Source organism: Prunus avium, chromosome 1, assembly GCF_965620075.1.
Source record: "Prunus avium chromosome 1, drPruAviu1.hap1.1, whole genome shotgun sequence".
Classification (NCBI taxonomy): domain Eukaryota; kingdom Viridiplantae; phylum Streptophyta; class Magnoliopsida; order Rosales; family Rosaceae; genus Prunus; species Prunus avium.
This window is the reverse complement of record NC_142284.1, coordinates 7,462,484-7,487,210: the sequence shown is the minus strand read 5'-3', so window position 1 is coordinate 7,487,210 and position 24,727 is coordinate 7,462,484. Positions and strand designations below refer to the sequence as shown.

Here is a 24,727-nt window from a genome sequence, read left to right as displayed (position 1 = left end):
AGTGTATTCTTGATGTCATTCGGAACAATCCTACGTGCATGAGGGGGTTAAAAAAAAAGGAAGGTGGGAGGGGTATTTTGCGGGTGGATGGGGCAGAAGAAAACTGCGCGGGGGGTAATGGGTCTGGGTCTGCGTGTGGAGGGTTGCTTGCGGGTGGTGGGCAAGTACTTCTTGGCGCGAGCTCTAATATGATCAAATTTATAAGTAAGCATCTCTTGTAAACTACGAGCAACCTCAAAATCCTCTAGATATCAATTGATTCAACAATTGGATCGGTGATGTTTTCGTATTAATAGTCCAGGATTTATCTTTTTTACCATAGGTATTCTTTCGGGAGCAGTATGGGCTAATTAATGATGCAAAATAACTCATGTGGTTGCAAAATAACTCCTGTGATTGCAAAACAACTCCTATTTAATCCCATGTAACTCCTTATCAAATCTTATCAAATCGCCACAACTGACTCGAGCATAAAAGTGAAAATTACAGCACAAACACAAGTTGCCAGCTTTGATTTAATAAGGAAGTGGCCACACGACACCACCAACCGCTTTAAATAGCAGTTTCCTTTCAACTTGCACATTTCATTTGCGCTGTCAATGCGAGTTTTGTTCCATGCCCCCGCCATTTTTCTTTTTCTTTTTGCTGTTTCGTTTCTTTAGTCCGGTGCATATATATGGACCACTATATTTCTGGCTGATATGGAACTACATATCTGTCATCTCTAATAGAACTAAGTACTTGTCATCTAAATACCAACTATAACTAATATTTAGGCACCGGCCACATCTTCAAATGTGCCTAAGTTGTAGCCATGGATAAAAGAAGGACTCAGAGTCCTTGATATCAAAAGCAAACTCCATTTCTGTGATTTAGACCTCCTTGGCCTTTATATGTATGTAAGAAGGCCTCGAAGATTTGTGCAAAGTCCATGCCATTGTGCCTGAGAAGATCGTGGCCATATAAACCGAAAGTATTAATTTGATCCAAGGTAAATCATAACTTACATTTTCAAATGAAGTTTTCTTTATCATCAATTGACATTGCTTGACTGACACATTACACAATCTACTCATGATTGAGCGTTGGTTTGCTCATCCCTCACTTTTTTTAATTATTATTTTTAGATGTATTAGTGGGCAACACACAACAACTAAACTAGCTAAGGTTGAATTCGATGAGAGGGATAGAACTTTATTTATTTAGGACACACTTGTAAGATTTTAGAGTTATTTTCATAAGAGAGAAAAGCTATTTTAGTGTTTTTCTTTATTTTACTTTTTTATTTTCACGCACTGGGTTCGGAGTTTCTACACTAGGCCATGACTAAACGTAAATGTATAAGACAATTTAAATGCTAAAGAAAATTGATTCTATAATATATTCAACATTTCATATGACTGAAAATGTTTCATAACTTTTTGAATTTCAAATACCTGCAAGGGAGAAAGAAAAAAAAATGAAACTAACTAGATTTGATTGAATTTGTATGGATTCGATTGGAATTCTGACAAGAAAATCCGCCATCCAATCCAATCATGTTTGTTTTGAAAATTATGTATCTAATCCAATTTGACAAACTAGCACCGATTAAAATCGGATTGGCACACCGCTGCATTGTATTAATTTGTTCTATCACGAAACTGTTTTTTATTTTTATTTTTCAGGAGAAAAAAGGTCTTTCTGGCTAAAAAAACATGGAAAAGTCAAGAAATAGTGTTATATTATTTCTTTTCTACCTGTCTGTCTTCTATCCTCAGACTGACGTTCACTCATTCGCCACCCCATCTGATCATGGTAAATCACTACCTCATTAAAAGTTCGTTGTTGGAAACAATAATGACATGAAAGAAAAATTTGACAAAAGGCTTAGTGTTCAATTATAACCTTATTATTGTTTTTATTAAAGCTCTATAAAAAATGAAGAAAATATTATGGTAAAAAACGTATCATAACAAACATGCTCCTTACATAATTGAGTTACTTCCATCTGTTCATATTTTGCAGATTTCAGCTACATGAAATTTGTGTATAATGCCACAGATCTACCATCAGAAGAAGTATATGACTATGTTGTAGTTGGAGGGGGCACCGCAGGCTGCCCTTTGGCGGCGACTTTATCAGTAAACTACTCGGTGCTCCTTCTCGAAAAGGGAAGTGTCCCAACTGCGTATCCAAGTGTTTTGCATCATGATGGGATTCTTTCAACTCTTACTCTAGAAGATAATGGGAAGACGCCAGCTGAAAGGTTCACATCAGAAGAAGGTGTGGCCAATGTAAGAGGCAGGGTCCTAGGTGGGTCAAGCATGCTCAATATTGGTGTTTACTCTAGAGCCGAAAAGGAATTTTATGCAGAATCAGGAATTGAATGGGACATGGATTTGGTTAGAAGGGCATATGAATGGATTGAAAACAGTATTGTTTTCCTGCCGAATGTGTCACGTTGGAATTCTGTTGTGAAACAAGGTTTGCTGGAGGCTGGTATTGGTCCAAACAATGGATTTAATCTGAATCACATTCCAGGAACTAAGGTCACCGGTTCAATTTTTGACAACGAGGGAAGGAGACATGGAGCTGCGGAATTGCTTAATCGAGCAGACCCAAAGAACATGCGAGTTGCAGTTCATGCCACAGTAGAAAGGATCATATTCTCTTCCAATGCATCAAGTATGTTGCATATATTTGCATCTTTTACTTTTCGATGTACTAACGTCGGCTGGGTATTGGAACATATATAACCTCTTCGAATATTGACAAGAAAAAATGCTACTAAATGAAGAGCTAACTGATATCTTCGGATAGATAATAACTACTATCTATTTTCTCATGCAGGTTTGTCTGCTAGAGGAATCGTGTACAGTGATTCTCACGGGAAGTCACATAAGGCATTTGTGCGTGGAAACGGAGAAGTTATATTGAGTGCCGGGGCAATTGGAAGCCCTCAACTTCTGCTACTTAGTGGTGTTGGCCCAAAGTCGTACCTTTCATCTATCAAAATCCCAGTTGTTCACCATGAGCCTAACATTGGGCAGTTTATGCGTGATAATCCTCGATATTACATTACAATTTTGCCCCCATCGCCACTGGTTCCCTCTGGTGGACAGACTGTTGGTATCACAAAGGATTTCTACATAGAGACCCTCGCCGGCCCGCCATTTTCTTCCACGCCCTTTAGTCTTTTTCCTCATCCATCTATTCGCATAAAAATAAATTCAACTTTCGGACATATTGTAGGCAAATTTCCAGGACCCTCGTCCTATGGTTCTCTTACATTGCAATCATCATCTGATGTCAAAGTTGGTCCAAATGTCCGCTTCAACTACTATGCACATCCGCTGGATCTTGCTCGCTGTGTTAGTGGCACAAGGAAGATTGGCGATTTATTAAGAACAAACTCATTGAAACCATTTAAGACTCAAGATTTGCCGGGTGTAGAAGGTTTCAACTTTTTTGGACTACCTTTACCAATGAATCAAACAGATAACGCATCCTTTGAAAGATTTTGTCGAGAAACTACAGCCACATTTTGGCACTATCATGGGGGATGCCTAATAGGAAAGGTGGTGGATGGAGATTTGCGAGTCATGGGGATCAATGCATTACGTGTTGTTGATGGCTCTACATTTAATATGTCACCAGGGACCAATCCTCAAGCCACCCTCATGATGTTGGGCAGGTATGCTCTGTACACTTAAATACAACCGCAAGAAATTATCTAACCATCTATTTGAATGAAACTCTGATATGTTGCCGTTGTTTCATTCTCAAGCAAACCACAACTCCAAATATGAATATAATTCATCACCAGCTTTCTTTAAAAGATATAAATTATTTTGGTATTATATGGCAAAAAAAAAAAGGCAGAAAGGAAAAAGAGAAAAGGAGATAGCATATATTGGTATTATATGGCAAAAAAAAAAAAAAAAAAAAAAAGCATCATAACAAACAGTTCTCCTAACACAATCAATTACTTCCATCTCTTCATACTTTGCAGATTTAAGCTACATGAAATTTGTCTATAATTCCACTGATCTGCCATTAGAAGAAGTGTACGACTACATTGTAGTTGGAGGGGGTACAGCAGGCTGCCCATTAGCAGCAACTTTATCAGCAAAGTACTCGGTGCTCCTGCTAGAAAAGGGCAGTGTACCAAGTGCATATCCAAGTGTTTTGAGTCAAGATGAGATTCTTACAACTCTCATGCTAGAAGACGATGGAAAGACGCCAGCTGAAAGGTTCACATCCGAAGATGGTGTGGCCAATGTAAGAGGCAGGGTTCTTGGTGGGTCAAGCATGATCAACTTTGGTTACTACTCCAGAGCCGATAAAGACTTTTATGGAAACTCAGGAATTGAATGGGACATGGATTTGGTTAGCAAGGCCTATCAATGGGTTGAAAATACTATCATATCCCCCCCGAATGTGTCACGTTGGCAATCTGTTGTGAAGGAAGGTTTGTTAGAGGCTGGTATTCGTCCAGACAACGGATATACTTTAAATCACATTCCAGGAACTAAGGTCTCGGGTACTTATTTCGACAATCAGGGAAGGAGACATGGAGCTGTGGAATTGCTTAATCTAGGAAACCCAAAGAACTTGCGAGTTGCAGTTCATGCCACAGTAGAGAGAATCATATTCTCTTCCAACGCACCAAGTATATTTCATATATTTGCATCTTTTACTTTAATTTCTTTGTTAATCGACAGGAGAAATACCATTAGATAAATAGTTAATTGATATCTTCGGTTTTCAATAATTCGATAATAACTACAATCTGTTCTAACCATGCAGGTTTGTCTGCTAGAGGAATCGTGTATAGTGATTCCAAAGGGACGTCACATAAGGCCTTCATACGTGGTAAGGGAGAGGTTATATTGAGTGCCGGGGCACTTGGAAGCACTCAACTCCTGCTACTTAGTGGTGTTGGCCCAGAGTCCTACCTTTCATCTATCAAAATCCCAGTTGTTCACCCCGAGCCTTACATTGGACAGTTTATGAGTGATAATCCTCGAAATTACATCACCATTTTGCCTCCATTTCAACTGGATGCCTCTAGTGTACAGATTGCTGGTATCACAAGCAATTTCTTCATAGAGGCTTTCTCGGGGTTGCCATTTTCTACTCCACCCTTTAGTATTTTTCCTGATCCATCTTTCTCCACAAAGATAAATTCAACTTACGGACAAATTATATACAAAGATCCAGGACCCTTGTCCTATGGTTCGCTTAGGCTGCAGTCGTCCTATGATGTCAAAGTTGGTCCAAATGTCCGCTTCAACTACTTTTCAAATCCGCTGGATCTTGCTCGTTGTGTTAGTGCCACAAGGAAGGTTGGTGATTTATTAAGCACAAATTCGTTGAAACCATTTAAGGCTCAAGATTTGCCGGGCATAGATGGTTTCAACTTTTTCGGGCCACCATTACCAATGAACCTTACAGATACCGCATCCGTGGAAACATTTTGTCGAGAGACAGTAGCCACATTTTGGCACTACCATGGGGGATGCCTTGTGGGAAAGGTGGTTGATGGGGATTTACGAGTCAAGGGGATCAATGCCTTACGCGTTGTTGATGGATCCACATTCAAGTTCTCACCAGGGACCAATCCTTCGGCCACCGTTATGATGTTAGGAAGGTATGTTATCCACAATCATTTATTTAAGCATTTATTTGGATGGAATGATTTGATAAAAGAATTTGAAATAGTCCAAAGAGAGCAATATCATACTGAGTCTGAAACAGAAATTAATTAGTCATATGTCTTTTTCGTGATGAAATCTGATAAGCTGCTATTCTTTTCCCCTTCAATTTTTGTGCTTTGGGCAGGTATATTGGCGTTAAGATGCTGAAAGAAAGATAAGCTTGCAAGGCATGTCGAATTTCTCGAAATCCGAGACGAATCCTGTGGAAATTTAGACATCACACCGATGCCGGGCCCACTAACTAAAAATTTAGTCTCTTTTCCAAATTAAGGGAAAAGAGCACGAGACTTTCTACCGAAATTTCGGCAGAGTCTCCCCTATAAATTGGACATTTCCCAAAAAATTCCAACCTGCATAAAACACATTTAACAATGCCAACCGGCAGCATGCACAATATAATCTCATGCAAATCAAATAATAGGCCTTCAGCCTTCGGATAGTTCGAAGCAGAACCAACAATGTTCTCAAATCAATTAATACATAAACCATGTAATTAATAACCTCAAACAACTTTACAAACATCACAGAAAACGTTAAACCGGATTCAAATCCAACAATCACATCGCAAAATCGATCAACCCTTTTAAACACCATAATATTTCGCGGCTGCGCCTGGTGAGACCCCAGGCTGCCTACGTACCCTTGGACAAGGGATCAAGCCACACGTAGTTCTCATCTCAACGGTCACAGTTCCGAAAATAAACAATCATTCACAACATAACCAACTACACATTTCGAATCCATCACAATTTCAAATTCGACAAAAACACAATGAACACATTCTCAAACTCTTCCTTTGTATCAGTTCAAATTCGTAACCATACCCTATTCAAGGCGTATGTACATTAAACACATTATCCAATTATTCCCCTTTTAACAGTTCAATCCCGCAACCATACCCTATCCAAGGCGTATGGCGCCAAACAACATTGCCCAAATCCAGGGCTTATACGTTCATACATGTGCAGGCTCACAAATCTCAAACCAGAATCAAAACCACATATACATATATGTAATATGTATAACAAGAAAAGAATAATTATATATATACATAAACACACCCACCTCTCACCATCATCAGGTACCAGGGGAAAACAATCCAACAGGGGATTGTTAACTAGCTCACAATTATCAGCCCTCAAACGGACTATGTGGCTAGGGACGAGCTGTCCAACTGGGGGACTAACTCTCAGCCAGCACGTACGGACGAAGAATCAAGACCCGTACGCCTGTAAACAGTCCTACGCGCGCAGACTACCCAATTAAGGGTTCCATCATATCCAGACCACATTCACAATTTCCATGTATCAGTATCCAAGGGGAGGTACATGTGATGTTGCACATCATGTACTGGGGAGAACAATCCAACAGGGGATTGTTGACTAGCTCACAATTATCAGCCCTCAAACGGACTATGTGGCTAGGGACGAGCCGTCCAACTGGGGGACTAACTCTCAGCCAGCACGTACGGACGAAGAATCAAGACCCGTACGCCTGTAAACAGTCCTACGCGCGCAGACTACCCAATTAAGGGTTCCATCATATCCAAACCATATCCACAATTTTTCCGGCATCCCAAAATTCCAGGATCCATGACCAATAAAGCCCACACGCCCAAAACCCGGCACGTGTGAATAGTATATCCAAAACATATCCATTTCCATGTATCCCAGTGTCCATATCCACTGTTTCCAAATATCATCATCCAAGGGGGAGGTACGTATGATGGTGGAGTTCGTAATCCTTATATAAATATTATATAAATAATATTCTCATCCTTAGTTCAATTTTCCCAAAACAAAATACATATTCATAGTAGACAAATAACTCTCAAACATAAAACCCATAACCGGGGAAGTACCTAAGATAGTGTTTTCTCAAATATTATACATATAAACTCCAAGACCCTCGAACATATCAAATCCACAAATATATCACAAATACTTTACAAAATAATAATCTCGACTATTAAATATAAAGTGCATTACAATAAACCATTTAATTCATATGCATAACATTTCCATCTTAAAACCATGCCATTTATTTGAAACAATACCCATTCTTTTCCTAATAATCATAACCGAGTCCCAAGACTCACTTTCACAACTCTACGAATCGAGTATCCCATAATTATTCATTTCATAATTTCAATTATCAAATATTATCTAAGAATCCCATAGGATATTATAAACAAGCTCATACTCCCAATATAATCCAAATAACTCAAATAACAATTAACACTCGTTTACAGGGTCATCCTAATACTTTTCGAAGTATGAAACTACCTCGGAAGACTCACGGTCAACCGAGAGTCAAACTTTCTAAATTTGGTCAACCGGGCCCGCGGGCCCCACGACCTCCATATTTCGATCCGAACATCCCTAAGGGTTCCACAAGGTTTAATAAACCTATCCTTCAAGTTTGGTCCGAATCCGACGGTCGGATCACTCACGATCGCACGATCAGACGATTATCGTAAAAATACAAACTTTAACTTATTGAATCGGAACATCCGGGGCTCCGATTCACGATCCGTGAAATCCTACACAATCCTAGGAATACCTAGATTAACATATATTAAATTGGAAGCGATCCAACGGTTCTAACATATCGAACCCGGAATTCACACAATATGTAAAATCCGTTCGGGGTTCAAACGTTATCCGAATTGAGTTCCGTAAATTCCTACGCGCTCGTGACAACCAGGAGATCATTTTAGGATAAAAATGTCTCTCTGCTACAGTGCCACACCACACGCGCCGACAGCACGTGGGTGTCCAAAGCGATAACCACTCGCCGGAAAAACTTAACATCTTGACTCCAAACTCCTACCTTAGCTAATACACCTAATTTGGAGTCACTTTTGTTCTTGAGCTATGGCCAAAAAGTGGCCGGAAGTGGCCGGAAATTCTAACTGAAAACCGGCAGAATTTAAATTCACAAAACGGACTACAAACTCTCAAAATTTCTGGAATCCTATCCCATAGGCAGCTAGAGCACGAAAATTAGTCCAAAAACCATACCTCACTCGTCCAATTTGGTGGAGAATTGAGGGAGAACGAGCGACCCAAAGTTTCTGAAATTTCCGGCCGTTTTTCTGCGTTTTCTGGCGGGATTCATCGGCTCCGAGGGCTGTGCTGGCCGGGGAAGAGAGAGGAGGAGGTGGCGGTTCGATTGGGACCGGTCTCGTGGCCGGTGGTCCGGTGTGGCGGCGGCGGTGGCTCTTGGAAGCCACCGGCTGTTTCAAAAAATAAAAAAGGGGGGGGGGGGCTGCTGTCGTGAAAACCAGAGGGAGAGAGAGAGAGGGAGAGAAATTCTGGTTTTAAAACCAGTTTTTCCAAATTACAAATTTGCCCCTCCAAGTATTTAGATCGTACTTTCCTCGTTATAACTCCGATCTGAGCCCACTACGTGTCTACGGACTCGTTTCGACGTGCTCTTCGCACCGGTACAATCGAAATTCCCAAATTCCTTCCCGAACTTAAAATGACCTTTTTGACCCTTTTTAAATTAAATAATATTTTAAATTTTCAAAAACCTTAATTAATTCAAAACATTTTATTTTACTTCTTTTTTAGGACCGGGATGTTACAGTTTTCTTACTGAATAAGGTGAATAAGGTGATGATTTGTACATACAATAATTTCACCGTTGTGTAGTGTTTTCTTACTGAATAAGGTGAATAAGGTGATGATTTGTACCATACAATAAAACCAATTGTGTAGTGTTTTCTTACTGAATAAGGTGATGATTTGTACCATACAATAATTTCACCATTATATAGAGTTATATTTACTTGTATCATTTGAGTTATCGAATTAATTACTGGAGTACACATACAACCCCTAAGTAGTGTATTCTTGATGTCATTCGGAACAATCCTACGTGCATGAGGGGGTAAAAAAAAAGAAGGTGGGAGGGGTATGTTGCGGGTGGATGGGGGAGAAGAAATCTACGCGGGTGTTGGTAATTTTTAACAACAATATTAAAACCTTGCAAGTGCACAAATCAAATGATAGTATAGTAAGCAAGCAAGGGTCATTCCCACAGAGATTGTAATCTAAAGAGATGTTTATCAATGTCACACAAAGAAAACTAGAACACAATTAAACACGAAAACAAAATAAAGATTGAAATCACAAGGACTTCCACACACACGCCAACACCAAGGGGGTTTTGATTTGATTTTGTAAATAAAAGAAAACAAAACAGAATTTAAATTAGAGTTTAAGAGAAATTAGTTTAAAATCAATCAAGAACAATAGCTAGGACTCACTATCCACCTCCAAACAATCAATGAATCCATAAACAACAATAGATAATCAATTTCTAGCAAGCATATGATGACGACACTCACAACAAGATCATGACATTTGACTCGAGTTGTATGATTCTCTCTTAAGTGTATGTAAAGTGTATGGCATTTACATCAATACATGTATTCTTAATTGAAATCCAGTATGGCATTTACTCAATTTAACAATCAAGAATCCATTAAGATCAAAGAGAATATGAGTGTCACAAAAACCCTAAAACATGGCATTTGTTATTAGGAATTCAAGAATCGATTTCTCATAACTAGTTCTTAACCCAATTATTCGTTGCAAACAAGAACACATTCAATATGGCAATTGACATATGTTCTACAACAATTTAATTCCGATACATGCTTCAAAGATAGCTACTCAAAGAAACAAAATATCAGAATTCACATAACATCGAGAAACCGAAATCATCCCGCTTGTAGAAACTGAAAAATCCATTCAAACTTGTTTATAGAATTGAAATCATGTTTAGGGCTTCAAGATTAAGCCCTAACTAACAAGAAATTAGTTACTCATGTTCTGGGATGAACTCAAAAATAAATACATAAGAACTGAAAATTAAAAGAAGAAAGGAAAAGAAAGAACTCGCTGGCAGCTTTTTCCTCTTGCGCGGTTGATCTCCTTCGGACGTGAATCCTCTGTATGGGGCCTTGGCTGGCCTTTTATATGACTTAAATCAAAGTCCTAAACCCTAAAATTTACTGAAAAGTCGTCCAAGAAGTCTTGGTAAACAAGGAATCCAAATAGGAAAGTAAAGATCACAATTCCTAACTCCACAGGGAAATACAGCTCAGCTCAATTGTCACACGATTTGGGGATCTTCGGCCTTCTAGAAAAATCAGGAAAAATATATTTTAGAAATATAAATGTCTTATCTTTCCAACCATATATAGCACGTAACTTGGAAAATTCGGGAAGGCTTCCGTTTCTTCATATTCACGTAACATGTACGAAACTGTCCTGTCTGCCCGTGGGCTAACTTTACTTGTAATACTGTACCAATTGGCTTGGTAGAAAATTCTGGAAAAATCACAGATTGAACTTCAAGGTGTTAGCTTTCATCTCCAATTGACCTTGCACTAAAATTCCTCCGAAAAGTTGATTTTCCCTTAAAAACCTTCTAAGAGCGCAGAAAAGCTGAAAATCAGAAAAGTGAAGTAATAAGCCCTTTTTAAATCTAATTTTTCTACAAAACCTAAGTAAAAAGAGTACATAAATGAGTATATTTATGGACTTATCAAATACCCACAACTTAGATTTTGCTAGTCCTCGAGCAAAACAACACGGAAAATAAAAACAAAAGAACAAAGACTCAACGCTGATCGGCTAACTTCCCAGTATTGATCTCAGAGATAATCACCAACCGTTAGCTAACTTCCAAGAAATAAGCAACAATAACTCAAGACATTATCAAAGGGTTAACCAAACTTTAGTTGAACAACTTGGAGTGTCGTGTGTGACATAGCCAACATTAACATAACTACGACTTCAGCTTCACAAAAGTTAAATAACCAAATAAGAACAAGCTTTGACTCCAATTCTCACCAAGGATGTTCACTCCAATGAAAGCACTCGAAATTTGACCAGGTAGTGTCACTCATATATGTGAGAGGAATCAAAGCAATAGGATGTACTCACATGATTGAAATAAAGGCACATGACAAATATAAAAGATCTCATGGAAAGATATCGCATACTTGAAAACATTTAAACCATCCGACCATAGTACTTCCACACCTATTCTCCACATGAGGAACCACACTTCTCCTTGGATCAAGTAGGACTTTCACTAAGGTTGTAATGGGGTTTAGGGTGATGGGTGAAACAAGAAAAAGATAAGGAATGAACAAATTCTAAGGAATTCATAGAGCTTTCCATGAAAATTATAACATCTTGCACTTTGAGCACGGAATTGATACTGTCTTAAAATTTTATTATTATTATTATTTTTTTTTCACACATTTTTTTTTCTAACTCCATTAGCTTTCTAATCAACCCATGTAGCGAGTGTTAGGCCAATGACTCCCAAGCTAGCTAGCTTTAGGGCATTAAATGTAAAACACTCCTAGGGCTTAATAACTCAAGTTGAAAAGGCTTCGAAATTAGTTTTTTTTATGTTTTTTATTTATTAGATAGTATCCTTCACTTTCCACATGATTGACCAATTTGTGCAATGCTCCCTTAACAACGAAAATACTCAACAAAACTCCTTAGAAGGGTGTAGGATAAACATATGATAGATTAAGGTGAGGAGAATTGGGTAAAGAACGAAAAAGGCTTACATAAAAGGCACAAGGGGGTTAACTAGGGATAAAAGTGATACGGGTTGGCTAGAAGGGCTCAAACGAAAGAAACAAGGCCTATATCACTTCCAAGAATCCATGTGGTTCACGAAGTATGCCTCAAATAGATCATGAAAGTAGTTATAGCAAACAATTTAAACATCCTCAAGTACTTGACCAAAACAAAGAATAATGAGATCACAACGACTTGTAGACAAGAAAATTATCGAATAGTATATAACACTCAAGAAAGAAAAGCATAGGCTCAAAAGCTCACATGATAAGGGTTATATAAGTCTACACCCTTATTTGGGAATTTAAATCATGTGAACTCCCCAATCGAACATCATATTAATGTGGCTGTGTGCATAAGGATTTCCAAAGTCTAATCACAAAAATAAGGCTAACACAAAGATAATGTAAAGAATTATTGTCATGCTCAACATTTCTTGAAAGTTAATTGCAAATAAAATTCAATCTCATCATAGAATTGGGAAGTGACTACCACAAACAAATCAAAACAACACTCAAAGTAAAAGAAAATATTTTTGGGTTTTATGACATTTTTCAGATTTTTTTGTTTTTGTTTTTGTTTTTATTATATAGAGGAAAACAAAACAAAACAACAAAATAAAAACTAATTAAATAAAAACCGAAAGTTGAAAGGAATTGAAAATCAATAAACAAACTGCAGTTCTGACCCAGGCGCAAAGAATTACACGTATCTCACAAAATACTTGGCCAAACTTCACGTTCTTTATATGGTTGGATTCAGAATGAAAAAACAAAGAACGCAGCGCGAGCCAAATTACAAAAACAGAAGCAGACAAGAACAGAATTGGAAACAAAGACAGAGGACTGCTGCATACGTTATGAAACCAAAGAACTCAATCACCCACAACTTAAAACAAACATTGTCCTCAATGTTTAAAACAAAGAAAACTAAGTCATGCAAAATTAATTAAAGAGAGAGAGAGAGAGTGTGAGAACTTCCCAGGTTTGTGTAGGTGTGGTTGAGCAAAGCATAGAATATGTCGAAGTGAGAGAGGATGGACAATGTGATGAACTTAAACACCCACAACTTGCTTCTTGGAATGTCAACGGACCCGTAATAGCTCCTAAAAGTCTCGGAATGCGATGAAATTGGAACAAAATTGAGCTGGATATGGAATCATAAAAATCTGGAAATTTGACTTTTAGCAATGAAAAATCTGATGAACACCGCTGCTAAAACCTCTTTGGTGACGAAAAATCCGATGAACACCGTCGCTAAAACCTCTTTGGTGACGAAAAATCTTCAAATTCTGGGCAAAACAGCAGCTGCCTTTTTTTGTGTTTTAGGTCCTTTTTTGAGCTTCAAATCGTCCTAAAACATAATGTAGGCCACCGGAGACCCCCAAACCTGGTCCAAAACATCAGAAGAACTATTCTAAACATGTTGGTGGCATCAGATTGACCTGAAAAACAGCAAAAAATAATTTAGGCAGAAATTCTAGTTTTGACCAAAATAAGAACATAAAAGCTATTTTTCTATTTTCTGGCATTTAAACTCAACCAATGACCAAAAAAACTTCTGTAACACATCTGAAATGTGCTGCAAACATTCTAGGGCTAACAAAATGTGAATTTTTTTCTTTGGAACACAAAATCCATTATTTGATGATGCAAAACTTAACAAAAACAAAAATATGAAAATTATACGAGAAATCACACATAAACTAAAAACAAAAGTTAAGAATGCTTGGGTTGCCTCCCAAGAAGCGCTAAGTTTAAAGCCTTCAGCCAGACGCGGTTCTTTAGATGATTAAACAATAGATGGGGGTGGTGCATCCATGTGCATGCTCTCTTTTCCCAACTCAAAAGATTCATAGTATGGCTTCAAGCGATGTCCATTCACTTTAAATATGTTTCCCGTCTTGTCATTTTCAATCTCAACTGCACCATGAGGGAAAACATTAGTAACAACAAAAGGACCGTACCATCTAGAACGTAACTTACCTGGGAATAGCCGGAGACGTGAATTGAAGAGCAAGACTTTCTGTCCTATTTCAAAGGTCTTCCTTTGAATTGCTTTGTCATGAAATGCCTTAGTCTTTTCCTTGTAAATTCGTGCACTCTCATAGGCATCATTCCTCATCTCATCCAATTCATTCAATTGGAGTCGCCTTGCATCTCCAGCCTCTTTCATATCGAAATTGAATTTCTTGATTGCCCAAAATGCTCTATGTTCAAGTTCAACCGGAAGGTGACATGCTTTACCATAAACCAAACGAAAAGGAGTCATACCAATGGGGGTTTTGTAGGCTGTCCTATATGCCCATAATGCATCATTAAGTCTCAAGCTCCAATCCTTCCTTGTAGGGCTCACGGTTTTCTCCAAGATTTGCTTGATTTCTCGGTTACTAATCTCCACTTGTCCACTTGTTTGGGGATGATAAGGTGTTGAGACCCTATGTGTAATTCCATACCGCTTTAAAAGTGCCTCAAATGACCTATTACAAAAGTGGCTGCCTCCATCGCTGATAATGGCTCTTGGTGTTCCAAACCTAGAAAAGATGTGGTCCTTCACAAAGCTCAAAACAACTTTTGAATCATTAGTCCGGGTAGGAATTGCTTCCACCCATTTAGAGACATAGTCAACAGCAAGAAGGATGTAAATAAAGCCATAAGATGAAGGGAATGGTCCCATAAAATCAATTCCCCACACATCAAATATTTCAACAATAAGGATAGGCGTTAAAGGCATTTGATTCCTAGAGCTAATGTTACCGGTTCTTTGACATCTATCACATGTGGAACAATAAGTAAATGCATCTTTGAACAAGCTAGGCCAATAAAAACCACATTGCAATACTTTAAGGGCTGTTTTCTTAGTACCAAAATGTCCACCACATGCAGATGAATGACAAAAGGCAAGTATAGAATTAAATTCAGATTTGGACACGCACCTTCTAACAATCTGATCTGGACAATATTTCCATAAGTTTGGATCGTCCCAAACATAATACTTACTTGTTTTCACAAGCTTATCCTTTTGAGCTCGAGTGAGATCCTCCGGAATCAGTTTTGAAGCCTTGTAATTGATAATGTCAGCGTACCAAGGGTCCTTGGCTTCGAAGGTGAAGAGTTGCTCATCGGGGAAACTTTCACGTAGAGGAAGCACGTCCTGTTCTTCATTGGATCCGTGCACCAGCCTACTCAAATGGTCAGCCACCACGTTTTCACTCCCTTTCTTGTCTCTAATCACCAAATCAAATTCTTGAAGCAAGAGAGTCCACCTAATCAGTCGCGGCTTGGCGTCCTTCTTGTGGAGGAGGTACCTAAGTACTGCATGATTAGAGAATACAATTACCTTAGTGCCAATAAGATATGATCTAAATTTCTCTAAAGCAAAAATAACAGCAAGCAACTCCTTTTCCGTAGTTGAATAATTCAACTGAGCATCATTCAAAGTCCGGGAAGCATAATAGATGGCATGTGGTACGTTGTGCACTCTTTGTCCAAGCACGGCCCCCACTGCATAATCCGAGGCGTCACACATCAACTCAAAGGGAAAATTCCAATCTGGAGGTTGCATGATAGGGGCAGATGTCAAAAGCTCCTTAAGCTTGTTAAATGCAGCCAAGCACTCTTCATTAAACTCAAATTCCACATCTTTGCCAAGCAACCGACATAGGGGCCTTGATATCTTTGAAAAGTCCTTGATGAAACGCCTATAGAACCCTGCATGTCCTAGGAATGACCTAATCTCCTTCACGGTTTTGGGGGGCTGCAAGCTTCTCACAATGTCGATTTTTGCCTTGTCCACTTCAATTCCCCTACAAGAGATAATGTGACCCAAGACAATACCCTGCTGTACCATGAAGTGGCACTTCTCCCAGTTGAGCACTAAATTGCATTCCTGACACCTTTTCAACACTAAAGAAAGGTTGTGAAGACAAATATCAAATGAATCACCAAAAACAGAAAAATCATCCATAAATACCTCGATTATCTCCTCCACCATATCAGAAAAAATTGACATCATGCAACGTTGAAAAGTAGCAGGTGCGTTACATAAACCAAAAGGCATACGCCTATAAGCAAACGTACTGTTAAGCTCATAATTTCATACATATACATGCCCAATTTACTTACTTCTTTTGCTTAGTTTCCTATAATTCTGAGTTATTTGCCTCTATTTGTGTGTTTTGTAGGCCAATAGAGCAAGAGAGCATAATTCATGCAATTCAAGCATGTTAAGGCCTAATTTGGATGAATGGAAGAAGAGCTTAAAGACAAACTCATTTTTCCTACAGTCCAGTTTCGTGGGTCACATTGCAAGATCTTTTTCAGCAACCTACACAGCTCGGATGAGGCCGCATTCTTCATGAAAGTTGTTCCAATGGGTGTGTACTATAACATATCCAAAAGTCAGCCCCATTGAATAACTCTGGAGTCCGTAACCTAGCAAACACTGAACCATGCTCAGGATGGATTTTTGTCAGCGAGCAAAACGAGTTAGCAATTTGTTTCGGCCTTAACTTCCTCCTCCGAGCTTGGATTGGGCCAATACTTGTGTGGTTGGATCATACACATTCTGAACTTCACAATGGACATCTTAAAGTCTTCATTTGATTCAGCCTAGCCCAATTCGTAAGCCCAAGAAGTTGCTGGTCATGCTGACATGAGGATGAGCTGGTTGGAAGCTTGGTCATGGTGAGCTAGGCATGAGCTATTGTAGCTGGTTGGAAGCTTGGTCATGGTGACATGAAGATGAGCTAGGGCTGCTGGTGGGATTTATTGGTGAAGTGCATCAACCAATTCAGATTTTATAATGCAAGTGTTGTATGCATTAGTGAAGTGCATCAACCAATTCATCTTTTATAATGCAAGTGTTGTATGCATTAGCCATATTGAATTCAGATTTATCACTCCCCTCTCCCTATAAATACCACATCCATTCCACATTCAAGACACAACAAATCCTGAGATTCACAACCCCCACAATTCACTCCAACCATCCTCAAACACTCTCACAATCCCAAACACTCCAACAATCACCAAAACAACTCCAGCAAACTTCTCTTCCATTTCCCTACGAATTTCATCTTCGTTAGCCATCACCACTCACTCAAACTCATCCCAAATCACCTCCATATCCTTCATACATCTTTCTAGAAGTGGGGAAGCTCTTGGAGAAGCATTAGAAGAGGAGAAGCACTTGGAGAAGCCTTGGACACCACAAGAACTTCAGAAAAAGGGTTTTTCTACTCTTATTGCATTCATTATGTTTTCTCATTTCTGTTCAAGTCTCTTTTCCATTATGAGTAGCTAAATCCATAACTAGGGCTTCGATGTAACCTAACATGAATATTCTGGGTTTATAAGTTTGGAGTTTCAAGTTTGATTCATGATTCATGTTCTTATTCATTATGCTTATAAGTTAACATGCTTGTTTGAATGATTGATCACCATTAGAACTTGTTTGTTAACTATATTGGTTTGAATTAAGAGTATACACCATGCTTTAATTCGAATTGAACTATGAATAGGAAGAGTATGTATGGACATTCGACAACAGGGATTAGATACATACTTGGTTGTTTAAAATGTTCTTCTATGCTTAATGGGTTCCTAATGCTTAATTTTAGGTTAGACAACAAATGATCAAATTAGGGAATTAGGAACACAAGGTTATGACCACACACCATGGCTTAATCATACTTTAGCTAGAATCAATCTTTGAATCTGAATTAGACTTGTTACTTGAATCTTTATAACCCAGAATTGAATTGTTATGGTGAATCGAATGCCCTAGTCTCCAAACCTGTGTTTTAACCTTCAAAACCACCCTTTGTTACTTTTGTTTACTTGCTTTCCGTTGCAATTTCAGTTTGTTCATTTCTTTCTATAATCACAAGCATTCTCACTTCAAAGTTCATTTTAATCTTGCTGCATTTGTTTTCAAACTCACTCTTGCTTTAAATTCTGTTTTAGATTTAACTTCCTAACTTCTTGAATTTGGTAATCTAAAGTACATAACTAATTTGAACTTCTCAGTCTTCGTGGGTACGACCTCGTACTTGTCTTGCTATACTACTAATTGCCCCGTACAATTGCGAGTTAACATATTATTAACAACACGTACCAAATGGACAGGTGAAGGTGGTCTTTTCTTGATCTTCCGGAGCAATGGCAATTTGATTGTATCCAGAGTATCCATCCAAGAAGCAATAATGACTATGACCTGCAAGACGCTCAAGCATTTGATCAATAAATGGTAACGGAAAGTGATCCTTACGTGTTGTGGCATTGAGCTTTCTATAATCTATGCATACTCTCCAACCCGTTTGAATTCTTTGAGGCACCAACTCATTGTCTTCATTCTTCACAACGGTAATTCCGGATTTCTTGGGAACAACTTGGACGGGACTCACCCACTTGCTATCCGAAATGGGGTATATAATTCCCACGTCCAAAAGCTTCAAAACTTCCTTCTTAACAACTTCTTTCATCACCGGATTCAGCCTCCTTTGGGCTTCCCTTGTAGGTTTAGATTCTCCTTCCAAAAGGATCCTATGCATGCACTTTGTAGGGCTTATACCTTTGATGTCTGCAATGGTCCAACCTAGGGCAGTCTTGTGCTCCCTTAGAACTCTAATTAGTTTGTCTTCTTCAGATGCACTCAAATTAGAAGCAATGATTACAGGTAGCGTCTTTTCATCGCCTAAATATGCATATTTCAAGTTCTTTGGAAGGGGTTTGAGCTCAACCTGTGGTGCTTTCACAATAGAGGGAACAAGCTTATTAGTAGATAACGGAAGAGGCTCAAAAATAGAGTTAGACTTACCTCTTTGGGGAGGCAAGGCCTCAAGCATATTCACGGCTTCAAGTACAGCTGTGTTCCCTTCTTTATTCACAGTTTTGGGGCTTTGGATGAGTGCCCTCTCCAATGGCGTCTCTCCTTGTGATGCATTAAACGTTTCTTGTACCACCTGCTCAAGTACATCTATGGAAAAACAAGCATGATCATCATTAGGATATTTTAAAGCATCAAATACCTTAAACTCCACGGTTTCCTCATCGAATGCCATTGTGAGAGTGCCTTCATACACATCGATTTTTGTCCTTGCTGTTCTCATGAATGGACGTCCTAGAATCAATGGAAGGTCTTTTCTAGGAATAGGAACTTCCTCCATCTCGAGCACTAGAAAGTCGGCTGGAAATATTAGCTCATTCACCTTGACCAAAACATCTTCCAACACTCCCTTAGGATACTTGATTGATCGATCAGCCAATTGTATGCTCACGGAAGTCTTCTTAAGCTCACCTAAATTTAAAGATTCAAAAACAGAAAAAGGCATCAAATTAATTGAAGCACCTAAGTCTAATAAAGCTTGTTCAAACCTTTGATTTCCAATGAGACAAGGTATAGTAAAACTCCCTGGATCCTTTAGTTTAGGAGGCAATTTACGCAATAGCACGGCTGAAACTTCTTCACTTAAGGCCACGGTTTCATGCTCCTTGAACTTCGTTTTATTTGTACAAAGATCTTTGAGGAATTTTGCATAGCTTGGAATTTGTTGGATCGCATCGAGCAAGGGAATGTTCACTTGCACTTTTCGGAAAGTCTCTAGGATATCCTTTGAAACTTGCTCCTTCTTTGAATTCAAAAACCTACGAGGAAAAGGAATCTTTGAAGTAATCGAATGATTAACAAGAGAACTTACCTTAGAGTTGTCACTTGGAACCATAAGCTTGGGAGAGGGGGCAGCCACTGTTTTGGTTGAATTTCTCTCCTCATTGTCATCCTTTCCCACCTCTTTTCCACTTCGAAGAGTAATCGCCTTTGCGGTTTCATGGCCTCCATTAGGATTTGGAATTACTTGGCTTGGAAACTGTCCTGGCTCTCTTTGACTCAAGGAGGCTGCAATTTGTCCAACTTGGTTTTCAAGGCTCTTGATTGCTGTAGACATTTGTGTATGTGTTTGCCTTGTTTCCTGCATAAAACCTTGAGTGCTTAATGCCAAAGAATTAACTAACTCTTCTAAAGACTTACCTTGCCTAGGAGGTGGTGGTGGTGCATTTTGTTGAGGAACAAACTGATTTTGTTGAACCGGGGTTGTTTGCATGTTTTGGTTGTTCTTCCATCCAAAGTTAGGGTGTTGCCGCCATCCCGGATTATAGGTGTTAGAAAATGGATCGTTTCTTGGCTTTTGTTGCTGCATATAGTGTGCTTGAGCCATCTCTTCTCCATCACCATACAAACTTGGACAAGACTCCGTAGGATGTCCGGGATTAGCACATACAGCACACACTTGTGCTTGAGGGATTAACTGCTTAACAAGGTTAGTCAAATTAGCTATTTGAGGACCAATATCACTAGCACTTACCTCATAAACACCTGCTTTCTTTGGGGGAGCTCTCCGATAATTAAATTGTTGAGAGTTTGCTGCAATGTTCTCAAACATCTCCTTAGCTTTAGTAGCACTCTTGTTCATCAAGCCTCCTCCACTAGTAGCATCAACCATCATCCTCTCCGAATCGAGTAATCCCTCATAAAAGTATTGCATAAGTAGCCAATCTTCAATTTGGTGATGAGGGCATGAAGCTAGGAGTCTCTGAAACCGATCCCAATACTCATGAAATGATTCTCCATCTAGTTGCTGCACTCCTATGATCTCCCTAATACGGTTTGTCTTTTGAGCTGGAAAGAACTTTGCAAGGAACTTGGAAGCCAATGCTGTCCATGTAGTGATAGATGCACTAGGTAAAGAATAGAGCCACTCCTTGGCTCGTTCCTTAAGTGAGAATGGAAACAAACGCAATCTGATTGCCTCATCACTAATCCCTCCATTGTGCATAGTCGCGCACACGGCAAAGAAATCCTTGATATGTATGTGAGGATCATCCCCAGGCTTGCCATAGAATTGTGGCAAAAGGTGAATGGTGCCACTCTTGATCTCAAAGGTGGTTGTAGTGGCTGGATACGCAATACATGACGGCTGGTCCAATGCTTTAGGAACCGTGAAATCTTTCAAAGGTCGGGTGAGGTTGTTGAGTGCCAACTCGTCTCCCATCTTGATTGGAAGTGTAGCTTGCGTATCTTTATCTCGACGGAGATAACGAAGTGTGTTCTCTAGTTCAGGGTCGTATGGTATAAGCTTGTAACCTTGCGAACGACGTCCCAGCATATACCTGAAATTGAAAACAAAACTTAATTAGATAAACAATCCCCGGCAACGGCGCCAAAAACTTGTTGGTAATTTTTAACAACAATATTAAAACCTTGCAAGTGCACAAATCAAATGATAGTATAGTAAGCAAGCAAGGGTCATTCCCATAGAGATTGTAATCTAAAGAGATGTTTATCAATGTCACACAAAGAAAACTAGAACACAATTAAACACGAAAACAAAATAAAGATTGAAATCACAAGGACTTCCACACACACGCCAACACCAAGGGGGTTTTGATTTGATTTTGTAAATAAAAGAAAACAAAACAGAATTTAAATTAGAGTTTAAGAGAAATTAGTTTAAAATCAATCAAGAACAATAGCTAGGACTCACTATCCACCTCCAAACAATCAATCAATCCATAAACAACAATAGATAATCAATTTCTAGCAAGCATATGATGACGACACTCACAACAAGATCATGGCATTTGACTCGAGTTGTATGATTCTCTCTTAAGTGTATGTAAAGTGTATGGCATTTACATCAATACGTGTATTCTTAATTGAAATCCAGTATGGCATTTACTCAATTTAACAATCAAGAATCCATTAAGATCAAAGAGAATATGAGTGTCACAAAAACCCTAAAACATGGCATTTGTTATTAGGAATTCAAAAATCGATTTCTCATAACTAGTTCTTAACCCAATTATTCGTTGCAAACAAGAACACATTCAATATGGAAATTGACATATGTTCTACAACAATTTAATTCCGATACATGCTTCAAAGATAGCTACTCAAAGAAACAAAATATCAGAATTCACATAACATCGAGAAACTGAAATCATCCCGCTTGTAGAAACTGAAAAATCCATTCAAACTTGTTTATAGAATTGAAATCATGTTTAGGGCTTCAAGATTAAGCCCTAACTAACAAGAAATTAGTTACTCATGTTCTGGGATGAACTCAAAAATAAATACATAAGAACTGAAAATTAAAAGAAGAAAGGAAAAGAAAGAACTCGCTGGCAGCTTTTTCCTCTTGCGCGGTTGATCTCCTTCGGACGTGAATCATGTTGGAAAAATGGCTCACCTAAAGGATACAAGTGTGTTTTGGCGCTCAAAGGATGATTTTGAATCTGTCTAAAAGCGACCGGTCGCAGGACATTTGCGACCGGTCGTTTTGAAGCAGATTCGAAGTCTGGAGTAACATCAACGAGCGACCGGTCGCCAGTTCTTTGCGACCGGTCGCAGGAAGCACAAGCGACCGGTCGCGTGACATTTGCGACCGGTCGTCCTAGAGCAGATTCAAAGTCTGGAGGGAAAACTTCTGGCGACCGGTCATCCCAGTCGTGCTGTGATGTTTTGCTTACGTATTTTCAACTATCTTTTCAAGGGCTATCGCTTTCCACAAGGTTGCAGGTGCTTAATGGGTCACTTCTGAGGTAAAAGAGGGTTGACTACCTGCTGGATAGTTGGGAGAGCACTCATGGCTAATTGGTTATCTTATTTTGAATAATCTCCTCTCCATTTTCTGGTTTAATGGAGGTGGCTGAGTGGGATTGTATTACCTACTTGATCTGACCCTTAGTCTAAGTGGTGACTAAAAGGAAAGAACGTGGAGGACAATCAGATATCCTATCTCTTGTCCATTGGCTTGTGTAGGTAATGGGATGAAGTAAGATAACACAAGAGGAGAAAACAAGTTGGATAATTAGGAAGTGGCTGAAGCAGAAGCTTAGTTTTTTCTGTGAGAGTTTCAGAAAAGCCAAGGGGAGAGCAAGAGAGTTCTCTAAGTGTATCAAGGTGTTGAGCAAGGGTGTGAGAGAAACAGATTGTGAGGGTAGTGTTCTAAGGGGGTTTCCTTTTGTAAACCAAAGTTGTAACCTATCTTCATTAGTGAAATTTCTCAAGGTGATCACCAAAGAGGATGTAGGCAATTTGCTGAACCTCTATAAACACTTGTGTCATTTGTGCTTGGTTAATTTCTGTGTGTGTGTGTGTAAGACTCATCCATCATTGAGTTCTTTGTCTAAAGTCCATCAACAACAAGATTTTTAAGGGCAGTGAGTTAGTCATTAATTCACAACAAATCCTCTGTATGGGGCCTTGGCTGGCCTTTTATATGACTTAAATCAAAGTCCTAAACCCTAAAATTTACTGAAAAGTCGTCCAAGAAGTCTTGGTAAACAAGGAATCCAAATAGGAAAGTAAAGATCACAATTCTTAACTCCACAGGGAAATACAGCTCAGCCCAATTGTCACACGATTTGGGGATCTTCGGCCTTCTAGAAAAATCAGGAAAAATATATTTTAGAAAGATAAATGTCTTATCTTTCCAACCATATATAGCACGTAACTTGGAAAATTCGGGAAAGCTTCCGTTTCTTCATATTCACGTAACATGTACGAAACTGTCCTGTCTGCCCGTGGGCTAACTTTACTTGTAATACTGTACCAATTGGCTTGGTAGAAAATTCTGGAAAAATCACAGATTGAACTTCAAGGTGTTAGCTTTCATCTCCAATTGACCTTGCACTAAAATTCCTCCGAAAAGTTGATTTTCCCTTAAAAACCTTCTAAGAGCGCAGAAAAGCTGAAAATCAGAAAAGTGAAGTAATAAGCCCTTTTTAAATCTAATTTTTCTACAAAACCTAAGTAAAAAGAGTACATAAATGAGTATATTTATGGACTTATCAGGGTAATGGGTCTGGGTCTGGGTGTGGAGGGTTGCTTGCGGGTGGTGGGCAAGTACTTCTTGGCGAGCTTTAATACGATCAAATTTAGAAGTAAGCATCTCTTGTAAACTACGAGCAACCTCAAAATCCTCTAGATATCAATTGATTCAACAATTGGATCAGTGATGTTTTCGTATTATTAGTCTAGGGTTTATCTTTTTTACCATAGGTATTCTTTCGGGAGCAGTATGGGCTAATTTGCAAAATAACTCATGTGATTGCAAAATAACTCCTGTGATTGCAAAATAACTCCTATTTAATCCCATGTGACTCCTTATCAAATCTTATCAAATCGCCACAACTGACTCGAGCATAAAAGTGAAAATTACAGCACAAACACAAGTTATCAGCTTTGATTTAATAAGGAAGTGGCCACACGACACCACCAACCGCTTTAAATAGCAGTTTCCTTTCAACTTGCACATTTCATTTGTGCTGTCAATGCGAGTTTTGTTCCATGCCCCCGCCATTTTTCTTTTTCTTTTTGCTGTTTCGTTTCTTTAGTCCGGTGCAT

At 38.8% G+C, this 24,727-nt stretch overlaps 3 protein-coding genes across 3 annotated transcripts; 2 read left to right on the top strand and 1 right to left on the bottom strand.

Moving 5' to 3' along the window:
- The first annotated feature begins 766 nt into the window (after positions 1-766).
- LOC110748745 ((R)-mandelonitrile lyase 1-like) lies at positions 767-4,083 on the top strand. The gene is made up of 5 exons (XM_088245559.1): positions 767-991; positions 1,668-1,797; positions 2,008-2,667; positions 2,833-3,676; positions 3,995-4,083. The coding sequence occupies exons 2-5, from the start codon at positions 1,698-1,700 to the stop codon at positions 4,020-4,022; spliced, it is 1,632 nt and encodes a 543-aa protein (XP_088101685.1). The 5' UTR covers positions 767-991; positions 1,668-1,697; the 3' UTR covers positions 4,023-4,083.
- LOC148297209 ((R)-mandelonitrile lyase 1-like) lies at positions 4,006-5,936 on the top strand. The gene is made up of 3 exons (XM_088245562.1): positions 4,006-4,654; positions 4,792-5,635; positions 5,827-5,936. The coding sequence occupies exons 1-3, from the start codon at positions 4,006-4,008 to the stop codon at positions 5,858-5,860; spliced, it is 1,527 nt and encodes a 508-aa protein (XP_088101688.1). The 3' UTR covers positions 5,861-5,936.
- An 8,177-nt stretch (positions 5,937-14,113) lies between these two features.
- LOC148297208 (uncharacterized) lies at positions 14,114-24,683 on the bottom strand. Its single transcript, XM_088254530.1, has 3 exons — positions 24,604-24,683; positions 18,647-21,489; positions 14,114-16,134 (listed from the first exon to the last, which is right to left on the bottom strand). Exons 1-3 carry the CDS (start codon positions 24,681-24,683, stop codon positions 14,114-14,116), a joined length of 4,944 nt encoding a protein of 1,647 aa, XP_088110656.1.
- Between the last annotated feature and the right edge of the window lie 44 nt (positions 24,684-24,727).

What these genes read in the sequence shown, in the direction of transcription:
- LOC110748745 (XM_088245559.1), top strand. Translation starts at nt 1,698, where the DNA reads ATGGAAAAGTCAAGAAATAGTGTTATATTATTTCTTTTCTACCTGTCT. An exon ending in ATTCTCTTCCAATGCATCAA is followed by an intron (nt 2,668 to 2,832) that starts GTATGTTGCATA and finishes TTTCTCATGCAG; the next exon opens with GTTTGTCTGCTAGAGGAATC. An exon ending in ACCCTCATGATGTTGGGCAG is followed by an intron (nt 3,677 to 3,994) that starts GTATGCTCTGTA and finishes CATACTTTGCAG; the next exon opens with ATTTAAGCTACATGAAATTT.
- LOC148297209 (XM_088245562.1), top strand. Translation starts at nt 4,006, where the DNA reads ATGAAATTTGTCTATAATTCCACTGATCTGCCATTAGAAGAAGTGTAC. An exon ending in ATTCTCTTCCAACGCACCAA is followed by an intron (nt 4,655 to 4,791) that starts GTATATTTCATA and finishes CTAACCATGCAG; the next exon opens with GTTTGTCTGCTAGAGGAATC. An exon ending in ACCGTTATGATGTTAGGAAG is followed by an intron (nt 5,636 to 5,826) that starts GTATGTTATCCA and finishes TGCTTTGGGCAG; the next exon opens with GTATATTGGCGTTAAGATGC.
- LOC148297208 (XM_088254530.1), bottom strand. Translation starts at nt 24,683, where the DNA reads ATGGCGGGGGCATGGAACAAAACTCGCATTGACAGCACAAATGAAATG. An exon ending in GGAAACTGCTATTTAAAGCG is followed by an intron (nt 21,490 to 24,603) that starts GTTGGTGGTGTC and finishes TTTCAATTTCAG; the next exon opens with GTATATGCTGGGACGTCGTT. An exon ending in TGAGTTGGTGCCTCAAAGAA is followed by an intron (nt 16,135 to 18,646) that starts TTCAAACGGGTT and finishes GTCACATTATCT; the next exon opens with CTTGTAGGGGAATTGAAGTG.